Source organism: Bufo bufo, chromosome 9 (genome assembly GCF_905171765.1).
Source record: "Bufo bufo chromosome 9, aBufBuf1.1, whole genome shotgun sequence".
Classification (NCBI taxonomy): domain Eukaryota; kingdom Metazoa; phylum Chordata; class Amphibia; order Anura; family Bufonidae; genus Bufo; species Bufo bufo.
Window position 1 is genome coordinate 138,382,786 of NC_053397.1, and position 19,097 is coordinate 138,401,882.

Below are 19,097 nucleotides of genomic sequence, written 5' to 3' on the forward strand. Positions count from 1 at the left end.
GCAGCCCTTCCTGGACCTAGTACCAGCACTGCCGTACAACCTGGTGAAGTAGCGAGCACCAGAAGGGCAGTTGAAACTGGTACGGTGGCACGTGCACTAGTTACCCTGTCGCAGCCACCGCACAGACAGGCCCGTAGAGCCCCTAGAGTCCCTGAGGTGCTGGCAAATCCTGATTGGCAGTCACCAACTTCAGCCGCACCAGTAGTTCCCCCTTTCACCGCCCAGTCTGGAGTTCGGGTTGAGACGGCTCAAATCGGTTCGGCCCTGGGATTTTTTGAGCTGTTCTTGACTGCGGAGCTCTTGGACTTAGTCGTGGCAGAGACCAACCAGTATGCCACACAATTTATAACCGCAAACCCGGGAAGCTATTATGCCCAGCCTTTCCGGTGGAAACCAGTCCAAGTTTCCGAACTTAAATTTTTTTTGGGCCTTCTCCTCAACATGGGCCTGACAAAAAAGCATGAATTGCGGTCATATTGGTCAACGCACCCAATTCATCACATGCCCATGTTCTCTGCTGCTATGTCCAGGACACGATTTGAGACCATCCTCCGTTTTCTGCATTTTAGCGACAACACCACCTCCCGTCCCAGAGGCCACCCTGCTTTTGACCGGCTCCACAAAATTCGGCCCCTAATAGACCATTTCAACCTGAAATTTGCAGATTTGTATACCCCTGAGCAAAACATCTGCGTAGACGAGTCCCTAATACATTTTACCGGGCACCTTGGCTTCAAACAATACATCCCAAGCAAGCGTGCCCGGTATGGGGTCAAATTGTATAAGCTCTGTGAAAGGGCCACAGGCTATACCCACAAATTTCGGATCTATGAGGGAAAAGATCAGACCCTGGAGCCGGTCGGTTGCCCTGACTACCTGGGGAGCAGTGGGAAGACAGTCTGGGACTTGGTGTCACCCTTATTCGGCAAGGGGTACCATCTTTATGTGGACAATTTCTACACAAGTGTGGCCCTCTTTAGGCATTTGTTTCTAGAACGGATTTGCGCCTGTGGCACCGCGCGAACTAGTCGCGTGGGCTTCCCCCAACGGCTTGTAACCACCCGTCTTGCAAGGGGGCAGAGGGCTGCCTTGTGTAACGAAGAACTGCTCGCGGTGAAATGGAGAGACAAGCGTGACGTTTACATGCTCTCCTCCATTCACGCAGACACGACAATCCAAATTGAGCGAGCAACCCGTGTCATTGAAAAGCCCCTCTGTGTCCACGACTATAATGCGCTCATGGGAGGGGTGGACTTCAATGACCAGATGTTGTCTCCGTATTTAGTTTCCCGCAGAACCAGACGCTGGTATAAGAAGGTGTCTGTATATTTGATTCAATTGGCGCTGTACAATAGTTTTGTTCTCTACAGTAAGGCTGGGAGAACAGGATCCTTCCTCAAATTCCAGGAAGAGATCATCGAGAACCTCCTTTACCCAGGAGGTTCCGTGGCCCCATCCACCAGTGTAGTTAGCCGTCTACACGAGCGACATTTCCCCAGTGTCGTTCCTGGTACCTCAACCCAACCGTCACCCCGAAAAAGATGTCGTGTCTGTAGCAGGAGTGGAATAAGGCGTGACACACGCTATTTCTGTCCTGACTGTGCTGACCACCCTGCCCTATGCTATGGAGAGTGTTTCCGGAAGTACCACACACAGGTACACCTAGCATAGGGATCACATCTCACCAGGACAGGCACACAGGGCTATTAGGGCCCATTCACTCACAGCTGCTGCAAACCTCTCCTTTCACCTGGGATAAAGTGCATAACGTACTTCGCCACATCTTTGGGCGATTTGCGCTTTGCACATTGTCCCATGGGGAAGGAGAGGTTTGTTCTATAAAGGTAAAAAAAAACTAAACAAAAAAAAAATACCGGTAAGTAAAAAAGTTAAACGTTCAGTTAAAAAAGTTTAAAAAAAGTTTCTATGTTCTGTTCAACAGTTAATAAAAGTTATTGCTTTGCGGCCTGGTTTTTTCTTTTTTGTTTGGTTTTTTTTACCTTTCAGGTGGACCAACCGATCGACTAGCTGCAGCACTGATGTGCATTCGGACAGAAGCATTGCGCTGCTGTCAGATTACACGCAAGTCGGTGTATGCGGCGCTGCAAGACGAGATTTCTCCTCTGCAGTAAAAGATACGTTTGCCGAGGCATATGAGCTGAGGTGGCGGTGTTCATATACTTTGGCAAACACTTTGTATATATAAAAAAAAAAATCCCGGCAATGATTTATTCATCCACATCGATTGATGTGAATGGAGAAATCTGGTTTGCCAGGGCATACGAGCTGAAGTGGGTATGGATGTTGGGCGGAGCTCCTATGTCCTGGCAGACGCCTTTCCCCTCCTTTTTCTTTTTTTGGCAGAGATTTTTTCATCCACATTGATCGATGCGAATGAAGAAATCTGTGCCGTTCATTTTTTTCTTTCAGCCCAGAGGCTGAACGGAAAAAAAAAATCTCATTACCCGTATGCTCAATATAAGGAGAATAGCAGAAACTCCTAATGCTGGGCATACATGTAATGATTGCGGAGACCCTCAAATGCCAGGGCAGTACAAACACCCCACAAATAACACCATTTTGGAAAGAAGACACCCCAAGGTATTCGCTGAGGGGCATATTGAGTCCATGAAAGATTGAAATTTTTGTCCCAAGTTAGCGGAAAGGGAGACTTTGTGAGAACAAAATCAAAAAAATCAATTTCCGCTAACTTGTGCCCAAATTTTTTTTTTTCAATGAACTCACCATGCCCCTCATTGAATACCTTGGGGTGTCTTCTTTCCAAAATGGGGTCACATGTGGGGTATTTATACTGCCCTGGCATTTTAGGGGCCCCAAAGCGTGAGAAGAAGTCTGGTATCCAAATGTCTAAAAATGCCCTCCTAAAAGGAATTTGGGCCCCTTTGCCCACCTAGGCTGCAAAAAAGTGTCACACATCTGGTATCTCCGTACTCAGGAGAAGTTGAGGAATGTGTTTTGGGGTGTCTTTTTACATATACCCATGCTGGGTGAGATAAATATCTTGGTCAAATGCCAACTTTGTATAAAAAAATGGGAAAAGTTGTCTTTTGCCAAGATATTTCTCTCACCCAGCATGGGTATATGTAAAATGACACCACAAAACACATTCCCCACCTTCTCCTGAGTACGGAGATACCAGATGTGTGACACTTTTTTGCAGCCTAGGTGGGCAAAGGGGCCCACATTCCAAAGAGCACCTTTCGGATTTCACAGGTCATTTACCTACTTACCACACATTAGGGCCCCTGGAAAATGCCAGGGCAGTATAACTACCCCACAAGTGACCCCATTTTGGGGCATGGCAAGTTCCTAGAATTTTTTATTTTTTGTCACAAGTTAGTGGAAAATGATGATTTTTTTTTTTTTTTTCAAACAAAGTCTCATATTCCACTAACTTGTGAAAAAAAATAAAAACTTCCATGAACTCACTATGCCCATCAGCGAATACCTTGGGGTCTCTTCTTTCCAAAATGGGGTCACTTGTGGGGTAGTTATACTGCCCTGGCATTATAGGGGCCAAATGTGTAGTAAGGAGTTTGAAATAAAATTCTGTAAAAAATGACCTGTGAAATCCGAAAGGTGCTCTTTGGAATATGGGCCCCTTTGCCCACCTAGGCTGCAAAAAAGTGTCACACATCTGGTATCTCCGTACTCAGGAGAAGGTGGGGAATGTGTTTTGGGGTGTCATTTTACATATACCCATGCTGGGTGAGAGAAATATCTTGGCAAAAGACAACTTTCCCATTTTATTATACAAAGTTGGCATTTGACCAAGATATTTATCTCACCCAGCATGGGTATATGTAAAAAGACACCCCAAAACACATTCCTCAACTTCTCCTGAGTACGGAGATACCAGATGTGTGACACTTTTTTGCAGCCTAGGTGGGCAAAGGGGCCCACATTCCAAAGAGCACCTTTCGGATTTCACAGGTCATTTTTTACAGAATTTGATTTCAAACTCCTTACCACACATTTGGGCCCCTAGAATGCCAGGGCAGTATAACTACCCCACAAGTGACCCCATTTTGGAAAGAAGAGACCCCAAGGTATTCGCTGATGGGCATAGTGAGTTCATAGAACTTTTTATTTTTTGTCAAAAGTTAGTGGAATATGAGACTTTGTAAGAAAAAAAAAAAAAAAAAAAAAAAAATCATCATTTTCCGCTAACTTGTGACAAAAAATAAAAAGTTCTATGAACTCACTATGCCCATCAGCGAATACCTTAGGGTGTGTACTTTCCGAAATGGGGTCATTTGTGGGGTGTTTGTACTGTCTGGGCATTGTAGAACCTCAGGAAACATGACAGGTGCTCAGAAAGTCAGAGCTGCTTCAAAAAGCGGAAATTCACATTTTTGTACCATAGTTTGTAAACGCTATAACTTTTACCCAAACCATTTTTTTTTTACCCAAACATTTTTTTTTTTTATCAAAGACATGTAGAACAATAAATTTAGAGCAAAATTTCTATATGGATGTAGTTTTTTTTGCAAAATTTGACAACTGAAAGTGAAAAATGTCATTTTTTTGCAAAAAAATCGTTAAATTTCGATTAATAACAAAAAAGTAAAAATGTCAGCAGCAAAGAAATACCACCAAATGAAAGCTCTATTAGTGAGAAGAAAAGGAGGTAAAATTCATTTGGGTGGTAAGTTGCATGACCGAGCAATAAATGGTGAAAGTAGTGTAGGTCAGAAGTGTAAAAAGTGGCCTGGTCTTTCAGGGTGTTTAAGCACTGGGGGCTGAAGTGGTTAAAGTCTGGCCTTTGACTAGGCAACTGCAAAATGTTTAAAGGTTTCCCCTTAAAGGGGTTTTCCAGTTTGCATCAACATCCTTTAAAATAATCAAGTAGCTGTAATTTTGTTAAGCATCCCTTTTACCTTTATTGTTCCTATATTCTGTTCTTGGCTGTGGTCACATGACCATGTCCATGCAGCTCTTACTTCCTGTGATATAGTCATAGACATGTCAAAGCAGCAACAGGGGCAGAAATAGTGGAGTGTCTATTTAACTAGCTGGGTAGGAGGAGCTATAAACTAGCTGGGCACGGTAAGGAGCAGTACTGAAAGACATAGCAGTGCTAGAGAGGGTTCAGAGAAGGGCAACTGAAGTAATAACTGGTGGATTACAGTACCCAGAAAGACTATCAAAATTATAGTTATTCATTTTAGAAAAAAACGACAGAGGGGAGAGCTAATAACTATGTATAAATATATCTGGGGTCAGTACAGAGATCTCACCTGTGATTTATTTATGATATGGGTACTTCCTGTCTTATGTCACAATGATTCTGTACAAGTATGGTCGGGCAAAGGCACATAGCATTATAAATTATGATAATGCCATGCGCTCCTGCAAGTCCAGAACAGAGGATCACACTCACACACTGAGTGTGTCTGCAATTGTGTTCAGTATTTAGTTTTTTTCCTTGCAGATGCAACTATCAGTGATAACTGCATTGTACCCGGATGCCTTCCAATTAAAATGCAAGTCCCATTCATTTCTATGGGGCCAGGCTGCGTGAAAAATGCACAATAAAGCAAATGCTGCCTGCAGAGATGATGAGTGATAAACCATGTCTATAACGCAATGCGGAAAATAGATAATAAATAAAATGTGAACAGACCACTGAAATGAAAGGGTCAATTTAGTACAGATACTATCCGTTCACAAAGTGCATTGCATGTGGACAGAAAAATTGCTGGTGTGTAAGGCTCCATTCACACGTCCGCAAATGGGTCCGCATTCTTTCCCGCAATTTTGCGGAACGGGTGCGGACCCATTCATTTTCTATGGGGACAGAATGGATGCGGACAGCACACAGTGTGCTGTCAGCATCCGCATTTGCGGAGCGTGGCCCCGATCTTCAGGTCCGCAGCTCCGCAAAAGATAGAACATGTCCAATTCTTGTCCACAGCTTGCGGACAAGAACAGGCATTTCTATAGGGGTGCCGGGCGGGTGTGTTGCGGGTCCGCAACACACCATGGACGCGTGAATGGAGCCTAAGAGAATGGAACTACTCAACACTGAGTGCTAAAAAACTATCAGGGTCACAAAAGAAGAGACCACCATTCTTTGCATTCACTCTCTCATGTAAGACTAAGTAGATTGGTGATCTATACCTTTTAACAGTTTGCAAGGGTTTGTCTAGCTCAGAAATCCATGTTCCTGTTAGGGATCAACCGATATTGATTTTTTAGGGCCAATACCGATAATCTATGAACTTTCATTTTTGAAAAAAAAAAATATACATTTCCTACACAAATCTGCTGAAAATGAATATGTTTATTGTTAACGTGTAGGTTTTTTTTCTTGTAAATCCTTCTTTTTCATTTATAATTTTTAATTTTTTTTACCATTAGCCCCCTATCAGGGTGAATAGGACTTTACACTGTCCCTGCTGCCCTGTGCATAGAGCACACAGCAGCAAGGGAGCCGACTATGGCAGCCAGGGCTTTAGTAGAGTCCTGGCTGCCATGGTAACCGATCGGAGCCCCAGGCTTACACTGCTGGGGCTCCGATCAGAACTTCCACTGAGGAAAAGGGGACCCTGTGGCCACTGCCACCAATGATTAATACTGTGGGGCTTGGGTGGGGGGACACACTACACCACCAATGATTAATACTGGCAGGGCTTGGGGGGGCGCACTGCACCACACATGATTAATACTGGTGAGGCTTGGGGAAGGGGGGGGGGGGGGGGGCGCACTGCACCACCAATGAAGATACCTCTCTCATTAATTCCTATACAGGAGGAGCTGGCTGCAGAAACACATAGCCGGCTCCCGACCTCTATGAGCGTTAGCTGCGATCCGCGGCACCTGAGAAGTTAACTACCGCAGATCGCAGCTACTTGTCATAGAGGTTATGTGATTCTGCAGCCAGCTCCAGCCTCCTGTATATGAATGAATGAGAGTTATTTTCATTGGTGGCGCAGTGGCCACAGCCCCTCCCCTTCTCTTGTCCTCTCTCCTCTAATTGGCAGCAGTGGCACAGGGGGAGGAAACACGGCTTCCTTCTCCCCTGTGCTGCTGAGGGAACAAGGAGAGCGCTGTCAGCAGCGCGATCCTTGTTCCCCAAAAGTTATTGGTATATCAGCAAAATAGATGCCGATAACGTTCAAAATCCTGAATATCGGCCAATAATATGGGTAAAACTGATAACAGGTCGATCCCTAGTTCCTGTGTTACACAATTTGCTCTTCAGGGTATCCAGCAGCTCTCCTGGTTGCCTCTACCCCATGGAGAATGTCTGGAACTGGATGGGGCGATGGATCCAGCATGAACAGCAGCCAACAACCATGATGACTGAACTATGGCTCAAAGTTGAATGAGCTTGGAATGACATACCAAATGAGGATATCCAGCATCTTATGACTTACCACGCCAGAGTGGCAGCCTGTATGGCAGAAAGGGGAGATGCCATCCAGTATTATTGTGGCTCTGTCTTAACATATACCCTGTTGCAGAACCAAAAATAAAGAGTGCACCACCTTAGTTGTGTGATCACTGACTATTAGAAGTTCATACTTTGTCAATCTCAGATCAATCACATTAAGTTTTCCAGGTGTTCTTTTTTTCCATGTTTCGGTAGTGTATAATGTTAATGAGCACCTGTCAGCAAGATCGACCCTATTAAACCAGGCATACTGCCTGGTAGGGTTGCATCAACCCTACTATGCATAATGCCTGGATTTATAGTTAATCATGCTAAAAGTCACTCTAAGTTTATAAAGATAAGGAGTCTATAAGTTCAGGATACTCATCTGATAGTTACAAAGGTTGCCTCACGCTCTGGAGGTCCATGCGCATCTATAAATTACATAGAATCTCCCAGATTACAGCCAATCGCTAGGGGTTTCACAATGATGTTGACTGTGCTCTGTAAATCTGTACTGTAGCTCTGTGACATTTAGAAACTTAGGCTCCTTTCACATCACCGTTTCTCCTGCAGAATCCGGAAAGGATAACTGAGCGTAACGGAGCCTAAAAGACCCCATAGACTATAATGGGGTCCGTTCGGTGTCCGCTTAGAATCATATTCTGAGCGGACACTGAACGGACCCTATTATAGTCTATGAGGTCTTTAGGCTCTGTTATCTGCAGAATCAGTCAACGGAGCCGGAGAACGGAAAGGAGAAACGGTGATGTGAAAGGAGCCTAACCCTTTAAATTGCATAATTTGTCAATTGTTGTATATTCAATACACTAAACACACACTATGATTTTCTTGCTTTTTACAAGAGGATGTCTCCTTTGATTCACAAAAAAATTCTGAGGATACAGATGTACAGAGTCTAGCTGTCCTAGTTCTGGAAGACAAGGCTCCTTTACCATCACTTACATGGTTATATGACACTAAACATAGATGGAAAAAAATAAATAAATTACCTGTGTGCTTTTCCTCTCCACTTGTATGGCTGAGCTGAGTCCGGGTTGATGGCAATAGCTTTATCACAGTCACGGATTGCTGCATTTGGCTTTTGTAGTTTCACATAAATACTAAAAGAGAAAGGAAATCTAGATAGATGCATATATGTCTATACATGTATCTACATAGCTATTTCTAAATACAGATACAAATAGATAAAGACTATAAATATATACACACACACAGTGACCTTCAAGTGACAAGTTTAATTTGTTCAAGGACAACAATGTCATATAGTAGCATTGATTAAACAATTTCAATGCTTGTCTATATTCCTTATGCATTGCTATTTAGTAAAAATGTTAATTTTATATTCTATTATAATATACCTATACTGTATACATCTTATATACACACACACACGAAAGAGTTACATAGGTCCCTCATATATTCAGAGAAAGGCATGCTTAACTTCCCACGCTTTTACACATATTGCTTCCAGATGGAATACTGCGCAGACAATATAGGTTCAGCATATGTCACAATGCTATTGGTTGAGAGTGTAAGGGGTAAGCCCCAGGGTTTTTACTTCTTCTGGCAGAAAGATTGTTCATTGCACACATCTGTCTTACACACACATCTCCCTACCCCTAGAGGGAATTTTAAGGCTGCCCATAGACCTTCAATAGCCAAACGTGTACGAGTATTCTATAGGGAGAACAAAAAAAGCTGCTAGAGATTTCTGCAGGAGGCTTATCACCCAGGAGAATAAAAGGATTGGGTGAAAATAGTCATGTCGCCCAATCCTAGTCTCCCCTGACATCATGTTGGAGGCGAGTCGTGAGATTCCCATACACAGTGTGTCAGTCGAACCAGTAAGGCTACTTTCACACTAGCGTTCGGAGCGGGTCCGTCTGATGTTTCATCAGACGGATCCGCTCCTATAATGCAGACGTTTGCATCCGTTCAGAACGGATCAGTCTGCATTATAACTTAGAAAAATTTCTAAGTGTGAAAGTAGCCTGAACGGATCCGTCCAGACTTTACATTGAAAGTCAATGGGGGACGGATCCGTTTGAAGATTGAGCCATATAGTGTCATCTTCAAACGGATCCGTCCCCATTGACTTCCATTATAAGTCTGGACGGATCCGCTTGCCTCCGCGCGGTCAAGCGGACACCCGAACGCTGCAAGCAGCGTTCAGGTGTCCGCCTGCTGAGCGGAGTGGAGGCTGAACGCCGCCAGACTGATGCATTCTGAGCGGATCCGCGTCCACTCAGAATGCATTAGGGCTGGACTGATACGTTCGGGGCCGCTTGTGAGCCCCTTCAAACGGAGCTCACAAGTGGAGCCCCGAACACTAGTGTGAAAGTAGCCTTATTCTTGGCGGGTTCGACTGACAAAGGACTAATGTGTATGGCCAGCTTACAATTTGGAACATTCTTACCATGAATTCTACCATGACAATTGTAACGAGTCAATAATTTTATTAATTTTAATTAAAAAAAAATTAAAATTAGTAAAAGCCATAACACTAAACAAAGTACAGCACATGAAGTACTATACTGTTCTGTAGAGAGAGGTTCTACTAGACAGCCAATCAGTGCATGCACCAACAGGTGTTTTTACCAATGAAATGGAGATTTTTGCTTTTGAGTGAAATTTATGAAAAACTTGAAAAGTTCCCGCTACAGTGATATTATATTATGAAAATAGGGCATTTAAGTAGAAGCATGCAATGGTGATTTCCTAATCTCAAACATGTTATTGAAACTAAAGCCAACAGTGGTGGGTATACCCTCACAAAAATGTCAGTGTCTCAATAACTTGTCATGTGACCTTGAGCATCTATTACAGCTTGACAACATCTCATGCTGTTCACAAGTTGACTTATTGTCTGCTGAGGTCTGGCATCCCACTTTTCTTGAAGGGCAGCCCTCATGTCATTGGGGTTCTGGGGTACAGAGTTACGAGCCTCTACATGTTGACTCCATTTGATGTATTCCAGTCTTCAGCAGACCTTGATGAGCTAGTGTCGTCCATGAAGATGAAAGTAGGCCTGTGTTGTTTATGCAGAGGCATAATGACTGGATTAAAGTGGTTATTCAAGTAGTATTGGCTTGTCACTGTACGGCAGTTCTTAGAGACACCTGCACACACTACCACCACCACCACCACCACCAAAGGCTCATCTGGTGACAACAGTGGCTGATGCATAGTACTCCAACAACTGTTCGGCGTGCAAGGTTCGCTCAACACTACTCAGGAGTAAAAGAGCATCATGCAAATTCGAGGCCCAATTTGGCCATTTATGCAGTTTTCTACCCATAGCAACCAGATTCCACCTTTCATTTTCCAAAGGAGCTGTCAAAAATGAAAGGTGGAATCTGGTTTGTTGCTATGGAAAACTAAGCCAGTTCTCCTTTACACCAGTTTGATAAAAGACCCCATTTGTGCTGACAATTGTATATGCTCTGGGTGAAATAGTAAATGGAAACACCAAGAAGTGAAGCCAAATTTGGCATCTCCTCCCTTCAAGGTATTAAGGCGTCTGATGCCATAGACGTTTGCAGAAATTAAAGAGCAGGGTACTGTGCAAAATGAAAACTGAACGTTTTCCACAGACAATTTCAGTGCACAATTCATGCCATCTGAGACACACCACACCCTTTAAATTGTTAGGCGGGTTTTACTGGCTACTGAAATGACAAATGTGGACATAAACAGCTGTTTGGGTACACTGCAGGGTTTAAAAGGGAAAGACTACCTTATGGCTTTTGCAGCATATGTAAACTTGTGATTTTGTAGAAATGGGGAAATCTCCAGCACATGATTAAAATCTGTGCATTCTTTATGAATCTATATTTAAAGCATTCCAGGAGGAGCACAATTTGGGAAGCCACTTCCCACTGCACCTTAATAGAACGGAGGTTGGGAACGGGTTAAATGGAGGCGTAATGTAGACCACTGCTAAAACAAATTATTTATTTTATCTATGTTTTACAAGGTAAAAACACCTAATTGCTGCGATTGTCAATTTTTATACATAGAAAGTCAAATGGAAAGGGTTTATTAATAAGGCCCAATGCTCACGGCCGTGGAACACGGACGTGAGCGGTCCGTGGTATGCCGGCCTGGCATCCTGCTGACAGCAGGAGCGCACGGCGTCATTGGTTGCTATGACGCCATGCACTTCATGCCGCCGCTGCACTACAGTAATACACTGGTATGATCTATACGATTGTATTACTGTAGTGCAGCGGTGGCATGAAGCGCACGGTGTCATAGTAACCAAGCTGGATGTCAGGCCGGGATACCACGGACCGCTCACGTCTGTGTTCCACGGCCTTGTGCATTCGGCCTAAAAGAAACCCCTCTAGAGTAAGTGGACCAAGCAGTGACTATCTAGCTCATGTCAAGTCTGTTTAGTGCATTACTAGTGCCATTTGTTTCTGAAGCACACAGTATAGTAGGAGGCAATGTCCAATCATAACAAAAATAGCTATTTTAACTGTTCGCTAAGGCTTTGTGCCGGCGTCATAGCAACCAATGAAGCTGTGCACTCCTGACCTGCACTAAGCAGGATGCCAGTGTGGTATCTCACGGACCGTGTTCCACGGACGTGTAAATTCAGCCTAAGACCTCTTACTTTCCATGAAATACTCTTATGTTCATTTCAATGAAAAATCTACCCCAACACATACAAGTAAAAAAAAATTAAAAAAAAGTTTGAAAAGTAAAAACACAAATTAATAATAAAAACATTGTTAAAGATACCATATTTTTTTTGTCTCACCTTGCTCGTTTTGCATATAAAATAGCAATTCGTGGGTTAAGTTTAATAGCGTCTGTAAATAAATCAATGGCTTTCTGGAGTTCACCTGGAAAAACACAAAAAACCCAAAACATTTTTATATGCAGAATTTCTCAAGTAAGCCATCAAAGTATGGTCTGTACAAAATGTCTACATTTTAGAGACCACACGTGTATTTATTTAAACATTAGGGCACATTTACCAAACTCTATTGCAGTTTTCTGATTTAAAAAAAAAAAAAAAAAAAAAAAAAAAAGGAAAATTTTGACAAGCCCCACTTGTGCAAAAATTCAGCATTCTAAAAGGTGAATGCCTTGTGTCCCACAGAAGAGTCAAAACATTTGGGGTAGTCTAAAAAAAAAATAAGTGTGCAATATTCCCTTTTCAAGGGCTTTTAGCAGCAGATCCATAAATTCTTGTGTGATAACATGGGGATAACTGTGGCTGACAACCCAAAGGTCTGCCTTCTTTTCGGCAACTCTGAGCTATTCCCTATTACAACTGATAGAGCAGGGGTCGGCAACCTGTGGCACGCAGACCACTTTCTGCTGGCACGCCAGCTGTCACCAAATGACGGCAAGACATTTCAGTTGTTGGATGCCCTGCCGCCGCGCTGTACCTCTGAACTGCAGAGAATGGCACTCTGCTACACTACTGGCTGTCCTCTACTGTACCTCGCTGCTGCGCATCTCCACCTCCTCAGGACTGCCAGAAATGCTGCAAGAGGAATTTAAATGTACTGGGAGTTTGTGTGTGAACAGATTGGGGGTGGGGAGATTGCGAAACGAGCATGTGACCTGATTGGGACTGGGGGCAGGAAGGTAAGCTTGGGGAGATTAGCATGTCACCAGATTGGGGAGGGGAGGGGGGGGGGGGGGGGGGTGGAGAGGTGAGTTCGAGAGATGGGGGAATGAGCATATGGCCAGATATGCGGTAGGAGGAGGAAGGCGAGCTTGGGCAGATGGGAGAACAAACATGTGACCAGATTGGGAGGTGGGCAGGATTGTGAGTTTAGGGAGATGGGGGAATGAGCACTGTGACCAGATTGAGGGAGGGGGAGGTTGGGGAGCCTAAAACAAGATTGCTGGGGGATAGGGGAGGCTGGTTATGAAAGGAAACCAGCTTTCTGGCTACTTAGGGGGATTGGTGGAAGGAGTGATGAGCCTAAAAATGATTTCTGGGGGCGGGGCGGGGGGGGGGGGGATCGGTAAATAGCTGACTACTTTGGGGGGTGCGGTGGGGATGGTCGGAATGTGATTAGTCTGTGGGAAGGGGGGGGGGGGTGAGATTCAAGTGTTATTGGTGCAGCTCTGTGGGAGTCACCTGTATATGGGGTACCGATGTATTTCAGACAGTGGTGGTGGAGGGCAGCCCTCAGTCACTTAAAATGAGTGAGGGCTGCTCTTCCCCGTGCAGGTCAGGCAGTGTTGTAGAGAATTTTGGGGCATAGCTAGTAAATACCTGGTTTATGTCACATATTTGTGTTATATTACTTTCTGTATGGCTCACCACACAGAGCGCTTCAGATCTGATTTTAATTATTTTTTTAATCAGCACTCCGTACTAGGGATCGACCGATATAGATTTTTTTTTAGAACAGATACTGATAATCTGTGAACTTTCAGGCCGATAGCCGATAATTTATACCAATATTCTGTGCATTTTCATTTTTGAAAAAACAAAATTCCTACACAAATCTGCTGAAAATGAACGTTTATTGTTAACGTGCAGCTGTTTTTTTTGTAAATCTGCACCACCAATGAGGAGGGGAGAGGGGACCCTGCGGTCACTGCAACCAATGATTAATACTGGGGGGCTTGGTTGGGGGGCGCACTGCGCCACCAATGTTTTTAATACTGGGGTTAGGGGGGTGGCACTGTGCCACCAATGAAGATAACTCTGCCATTAATTCATATACAGGAGGCAGGAGCTAGCTGCAGAATCACATAGCCGGCTCTCGACCTCTGAGCGGTAGCTGCGATCCGTGGCAGTTAACCCCTCAGACACGGAGGGGTTAACTACCGCAGATCGCAGCTACTGCTCATAGAGGTCAGGAGCCGGCTATGTTATTCTGCAGCCAAATCCCGCCTCCTGTTGAATTTGAATGAATGAGTCAGTCAACATCATTGGTGGCGCAGTGGCCACAGCCCCTCCCCTCCTCTCATTGGTGGCAGCGGCAGTAGCGGCATAGGAGGGGGGGGGGGGGGAGACACTGCTTCCTTCTCTGCTGTGCTGCTGAGGGAACACGGATCGCGCTGAGAGCAGCGCGATCCTTGTTCCCGATTCGTTATCGACAAAATAGAGTCGCAGATGCCAATAACTTTCAAAATCCTGAATATCGGCCGATAATATCGGTAAAACCGATAATCGGTTGATCCTTCTCAGTGCCGACCCCTGTGATAGAGCATTTGTTAATGAAACTTTATACCAGTAATTACTGTAAATTGGGGACACTAAAATGAAATAAAAAGTCTTTATTTATTTTATCACTCAATTAAAAAGGTTGGGAAGGATGTGTTAAACACACAGTTGTCAGTGGTAGCAATAAACGTTGCAGGAAATAGACTGAAATAAACCCGCAAACCCAAATTGCCATTTGCGCCCCCAGACTTAAAGGTTGCACAATTGTTACCACTAATAAAAAGCTACAATATATTACAGGGTATAGTTCCACCCCATCTGTGCTTCAGTAGCTTATGTTGACATGACCCGACTGACTGCACATTCAAATCACGTAGCAGTGTGACACATAGGCGAATATCATAATTGCCTCAGATAACCAATACCATAAAAAGGAGGGACAATAAAAACCAGATTGCAAAATGATATTAACATGCAGAGAATCGATCAGTGAAGTATTAAGAGGGATAGCGCATATTAGAATGTGCAAAACAAGGAGTAATAGATTGCACACAATATATGGTTGCACAATTATCCAATGTGTATATAACAAGCTTTGCTGCCACACCAAATGTTGACTAGGTAGGCCAAAGCATAAAAGGAAAACATCTCCCATACTTCTGATGTAAATTATATTGTACAAGGGCATACTCTTCTGCAGGGCATCAGGTCCAAAGGGTGTACAAGTAGAGTGTGTTACTACAAAGATCTAAAGCCCAGGGCTATGGTGAAATAATTACCGTATTTTTCACCCTATAAGACGCACCTACGTTTTAGAGGAGAACAATAAAAAAAATTATAATTTTCATTAGACCTAAGGTCAGACCAGCAATCAGACCTCAGCTGACAGCCCAAATCAGACCCCCCAATGTTAATAAGACCCCAATATGATCTCAGATCAGACCCCAAAGTGAACGACCCCCAATTAGGGAGGAAAGAAAAATAATAATAATATATATATTTAAAGAGGACCTTTCACCTTGAAAAACATTGTGAACTAAGTATGCTGCCATGGAGAGCGGCGCCCGGGGATCTCACTGCACTTACTATTATCCCTGGGCGCCGCTCCGTTCTCCCGTTATGCCCACCGGTATCTTCGCTCTGTAAGTTATAGTAGGCGGTGTCTGCCCTTGTCCTGTGGGCGTCTCCCCCTCCTAGGCTGCAGCGCTGGCTAATCGCAGCGCACAGCTCACAGCCTGGGAGTTTTTTTTTTCTCCCAGGCTGTGAGCTGTGCGCTGCGATTGGCCAGCGCTGCAGCCTAGGAGGGGGAGACGCCCACAGGACAAGGGCAGACACCGCCTACTATAACTTACAGAGCGAAGATACCGGTGGGCATAACGGGAGAACGGAGCGGCGCCCAGGGATAATAGTAAGTGCAGTGAGATCCCCGGGCGCCGCTCTCCATGGCAGCATACTTAGTTCACAATGTTTTTCAAGGTGAAAGGTCCTCTTTAACCCCTTCAGGACAGAGTTTTCACCTCAAAGGGGTTTTGTCACTTCAGAAAATAGCATTTATTATGTAGAGAAAGTTAATATCAAGCACTTACTAAGGTATTGAGATAATCCATATTGCTTCCTTTGCTGGCTGGATAAATTTTTCCGTGATTATACACTGCTTGATTCCATGGTTACCACCAACCTGCAATCAGTGATGGCCAGTTCACCGTGTTCGCCTGCGAACACATGCGGGCTGCCATCTTAACTCACAAGTCCGGCGATGCACAGGTAAGCCTTGCCTGTGCCGCGAGCCGGTCTGAAACAAATGTGGTAACCGGGAGCAGGCAGTTCCAAGACCAGACGACGGGGGCCTTCATCGGGCTGTTCTCGGAACTGCCTGCTCCCGGTGACTGCATTTGTTTCAGACTGGCTCGCGGCACAGGCACAGGCAAGGACTTACCTGTGCATCGCCGGACTTGTGAGTTAAGATGGCAGCCCGCATGTGTTCGCGGGCGAACCCTGGCCATCACTGCCTGCAATCCATCAGCAATGGCTGTGCTTCCACACTATAAAAAAAGAAAAAGCACCAGCCTGTGAGTTCCCACGGTCCCGGCCACCAGAGAGGCCGGCACATTTAAAAATAGTGTGCAAGTACAAGCACTACTGATGGATAACAGGGTGGTAGTAACATGGAAACAAGCCGTGTATAATGTGATGGAAAAATGAATCCAGCCAGCAAAGGAAGCAATAAGGGTAATAACAATACATTAGTAAGTGGCTTGTATTAACTTCCTCTACATGATAAATGCCATTTGCTGAAGTGACAAACCCAGGTAGATTTCAGAAAATCTGACATGTGTCACTTCATGTGGTAATAACTTTTGAACACTTCTACTTATCCAAGCCATTTTAAGACTGTTTTCTCGTGACACATTGTACTTCATAATGGTGGTAAATTTGAGTCAATATGTTTTACCTTTATTTTTTAAAAAATAAAATAAATCCAAAATGTATCATAAAATTTTAAAAAAATTCACAACTTTTATTTTGTATTTCTCTGCTTTTAAGAGAGCAGAATCTGAGGAGTTAATCCGCTGACATCTATGTTTTCAGAGATGCCAACAGATACAGCAGGGACCCGGGTGTCAGTAACAGCCTGACCCCTGCATTGATTGGGCAAGCACAGCTCCTGTGCCCTCCCAAACGCAATGTCCCCTGTGCCGTACATGGAGCTAGACCTCTATGGGTTAAATATATGGGACAGGTGGATTCTGTTTTTATTCATTGAGTCCTCAAGATAATTCATTCATTTGATGAACAACTTGACACCCAGTCTGATGATAATAAAAGGAGTATATAAGAATCTGATATACACTATTGGGTGATATTAGAAAATGCTCCATCTCTGAGGGACAGAAGAACAAAGTAGCCATTTGGACTAGATGTCTTAGTAGCCTCCTCCAAAAGCTCACCATCTCAAAAATACAAATCACAAAGAGAGATTGACTATATTTATTTTTATGTAACTAGTGTATGTCATTTCATTTATATTGAATAAAAGTCAAAGGGGTTATTCGAGAGTATAAAATTCTCCCCCATAAGCCAGGACCCCCACACTGAATATACTTACCCCGCTCTCGGCGCTGCTCCGCCGCTGCTGCTTATCCCCATGCGTGGATTAAAACTTCCAGTGCCAATGGCAGTGCGGACAAGCATCCCTAGCATCGCGGGTGATGCTAGGGAGGCTCGTTCCAATCCTCACCTGCCATTGGCTGCTCCCCGACAACGAATGTTTTCATATGCGCATGGGGGGGGAAGCAGCAGCGGCGGTGCGGGGACCAGGAGCGGCGCAAGTATATTCAGTGTGGGGGGAATTTTATACTCTCCGATAACCCCTTTAAGTTTTAAACTGAAGGTCATAAACAGGGTCTCTACTAAATGATTGGTTTAACTGCTTTTTCTTGTCACACAGTGTCTTTTTGTTTGTTAATCTGATATGTGCATCATTCTACTGTTAATTTTCATAGCTGCTCTATATGCCCACTTTGGTAGGTACACTGTGAATAATGACTTCCTTACTAATGTATTGCCTAAAACTGTTATTGTACACCGATTCACTAGGAACATAATTATAGTAATAACACTTTATTGTTAATAAAAAAAAAGTGTGGATATTAATTTTGTCGGTCTTATTCAGGGACAAATGGTCAGAAACAGAAAAAAACAAACATTCAGCTTTGTTTTAATGTAGTTTATTCAATAAATATTTAGCCCCTCCCCAAACAAATTCCTCATGTATAGTAAAAAAAAAACACTCAATTTTAGCTTTAAATGGGTCTTCATCCCATAGCTTTAGGCAGTATCTGTACATGGATGATAATTATACAAGTACAGTTTCTTTATTTATTTTTTTGTAAAGAGGGTGTGCACTTTACCTTTACTTTTTATTTCTTCAGAATTTTTATTCCAGAATTATTATTTTTCCTTACATTTTACTGCATTATTTATTTTATTTTTTTTACAATGGGGTACACCCCATAGATCTCTGTTACCAATAATCTGAATATAGAATAAATATATAATACAAACTGAAATCTTTTAGGTAGAGGGAAGAAAAAAATATAAAAATAAAGTAATATGGTTGCATAAGTGTGCACACCCTTAAAACTAATACTTTGTTGAAGCACCTTTTGATTTTATTACAGCACTCAGTCTTTTTGGGTATGAGTATCAGCATGGCACATTTTGACTTGACAAGATTTGCACACTTTTCTTTGCAAAAACACTCCAAATTATCAGATTGCGAGGGCATCTCCTGTGCACAGCCCTCTTCATATCACTATACAGATTTTCAATCGGATTCAGGTCTGGGCTCTGGCTGGGCCATTCCAAAACTTTAATCTTCTTCTGGTGAAGCCATTTCTTTGTTGATTTGGATGTATGTTTTGGGTCGTTGTCATGCTGAAAGATGAAGTTCCTCTTCATGTTCAGCTTTCTAGCAGAAGGACCATAACGCAATTCTATGACGAAATGCCTTTAGAGGCATTCTGTTAT

The 19,097-nt window shown here is 43.6% G+C and overlaps 1 protein-coding gene across 1 annotated transcript in view; it reads right to left on the reverse strand.

Moving 5' to 3' along the window:
* Positions 1-19,097, reverse strand: part of ST13 (ST13 Hsp70 interacting protein) — a 325,403-nt gene that overhangs the window by 130,726 nt on the left and 175,580 nt on the right. The window contains exons 6-7 of the mRNA XM_040406554.1: positions 12,189-12,273; positions 8,413-8,523 (exon numbers count right to left, since the gene is read on the reverse strand). Of these exons, the coding sequence (XP_040262488.1) occupies positions 8,413-8,523; positions 12,189-12,273 (196 nt within the window). The remainder of the gene's footprint in view (positions 1-8,412; positions 8,524-12,188; positions 12,274-19,097) is intronic.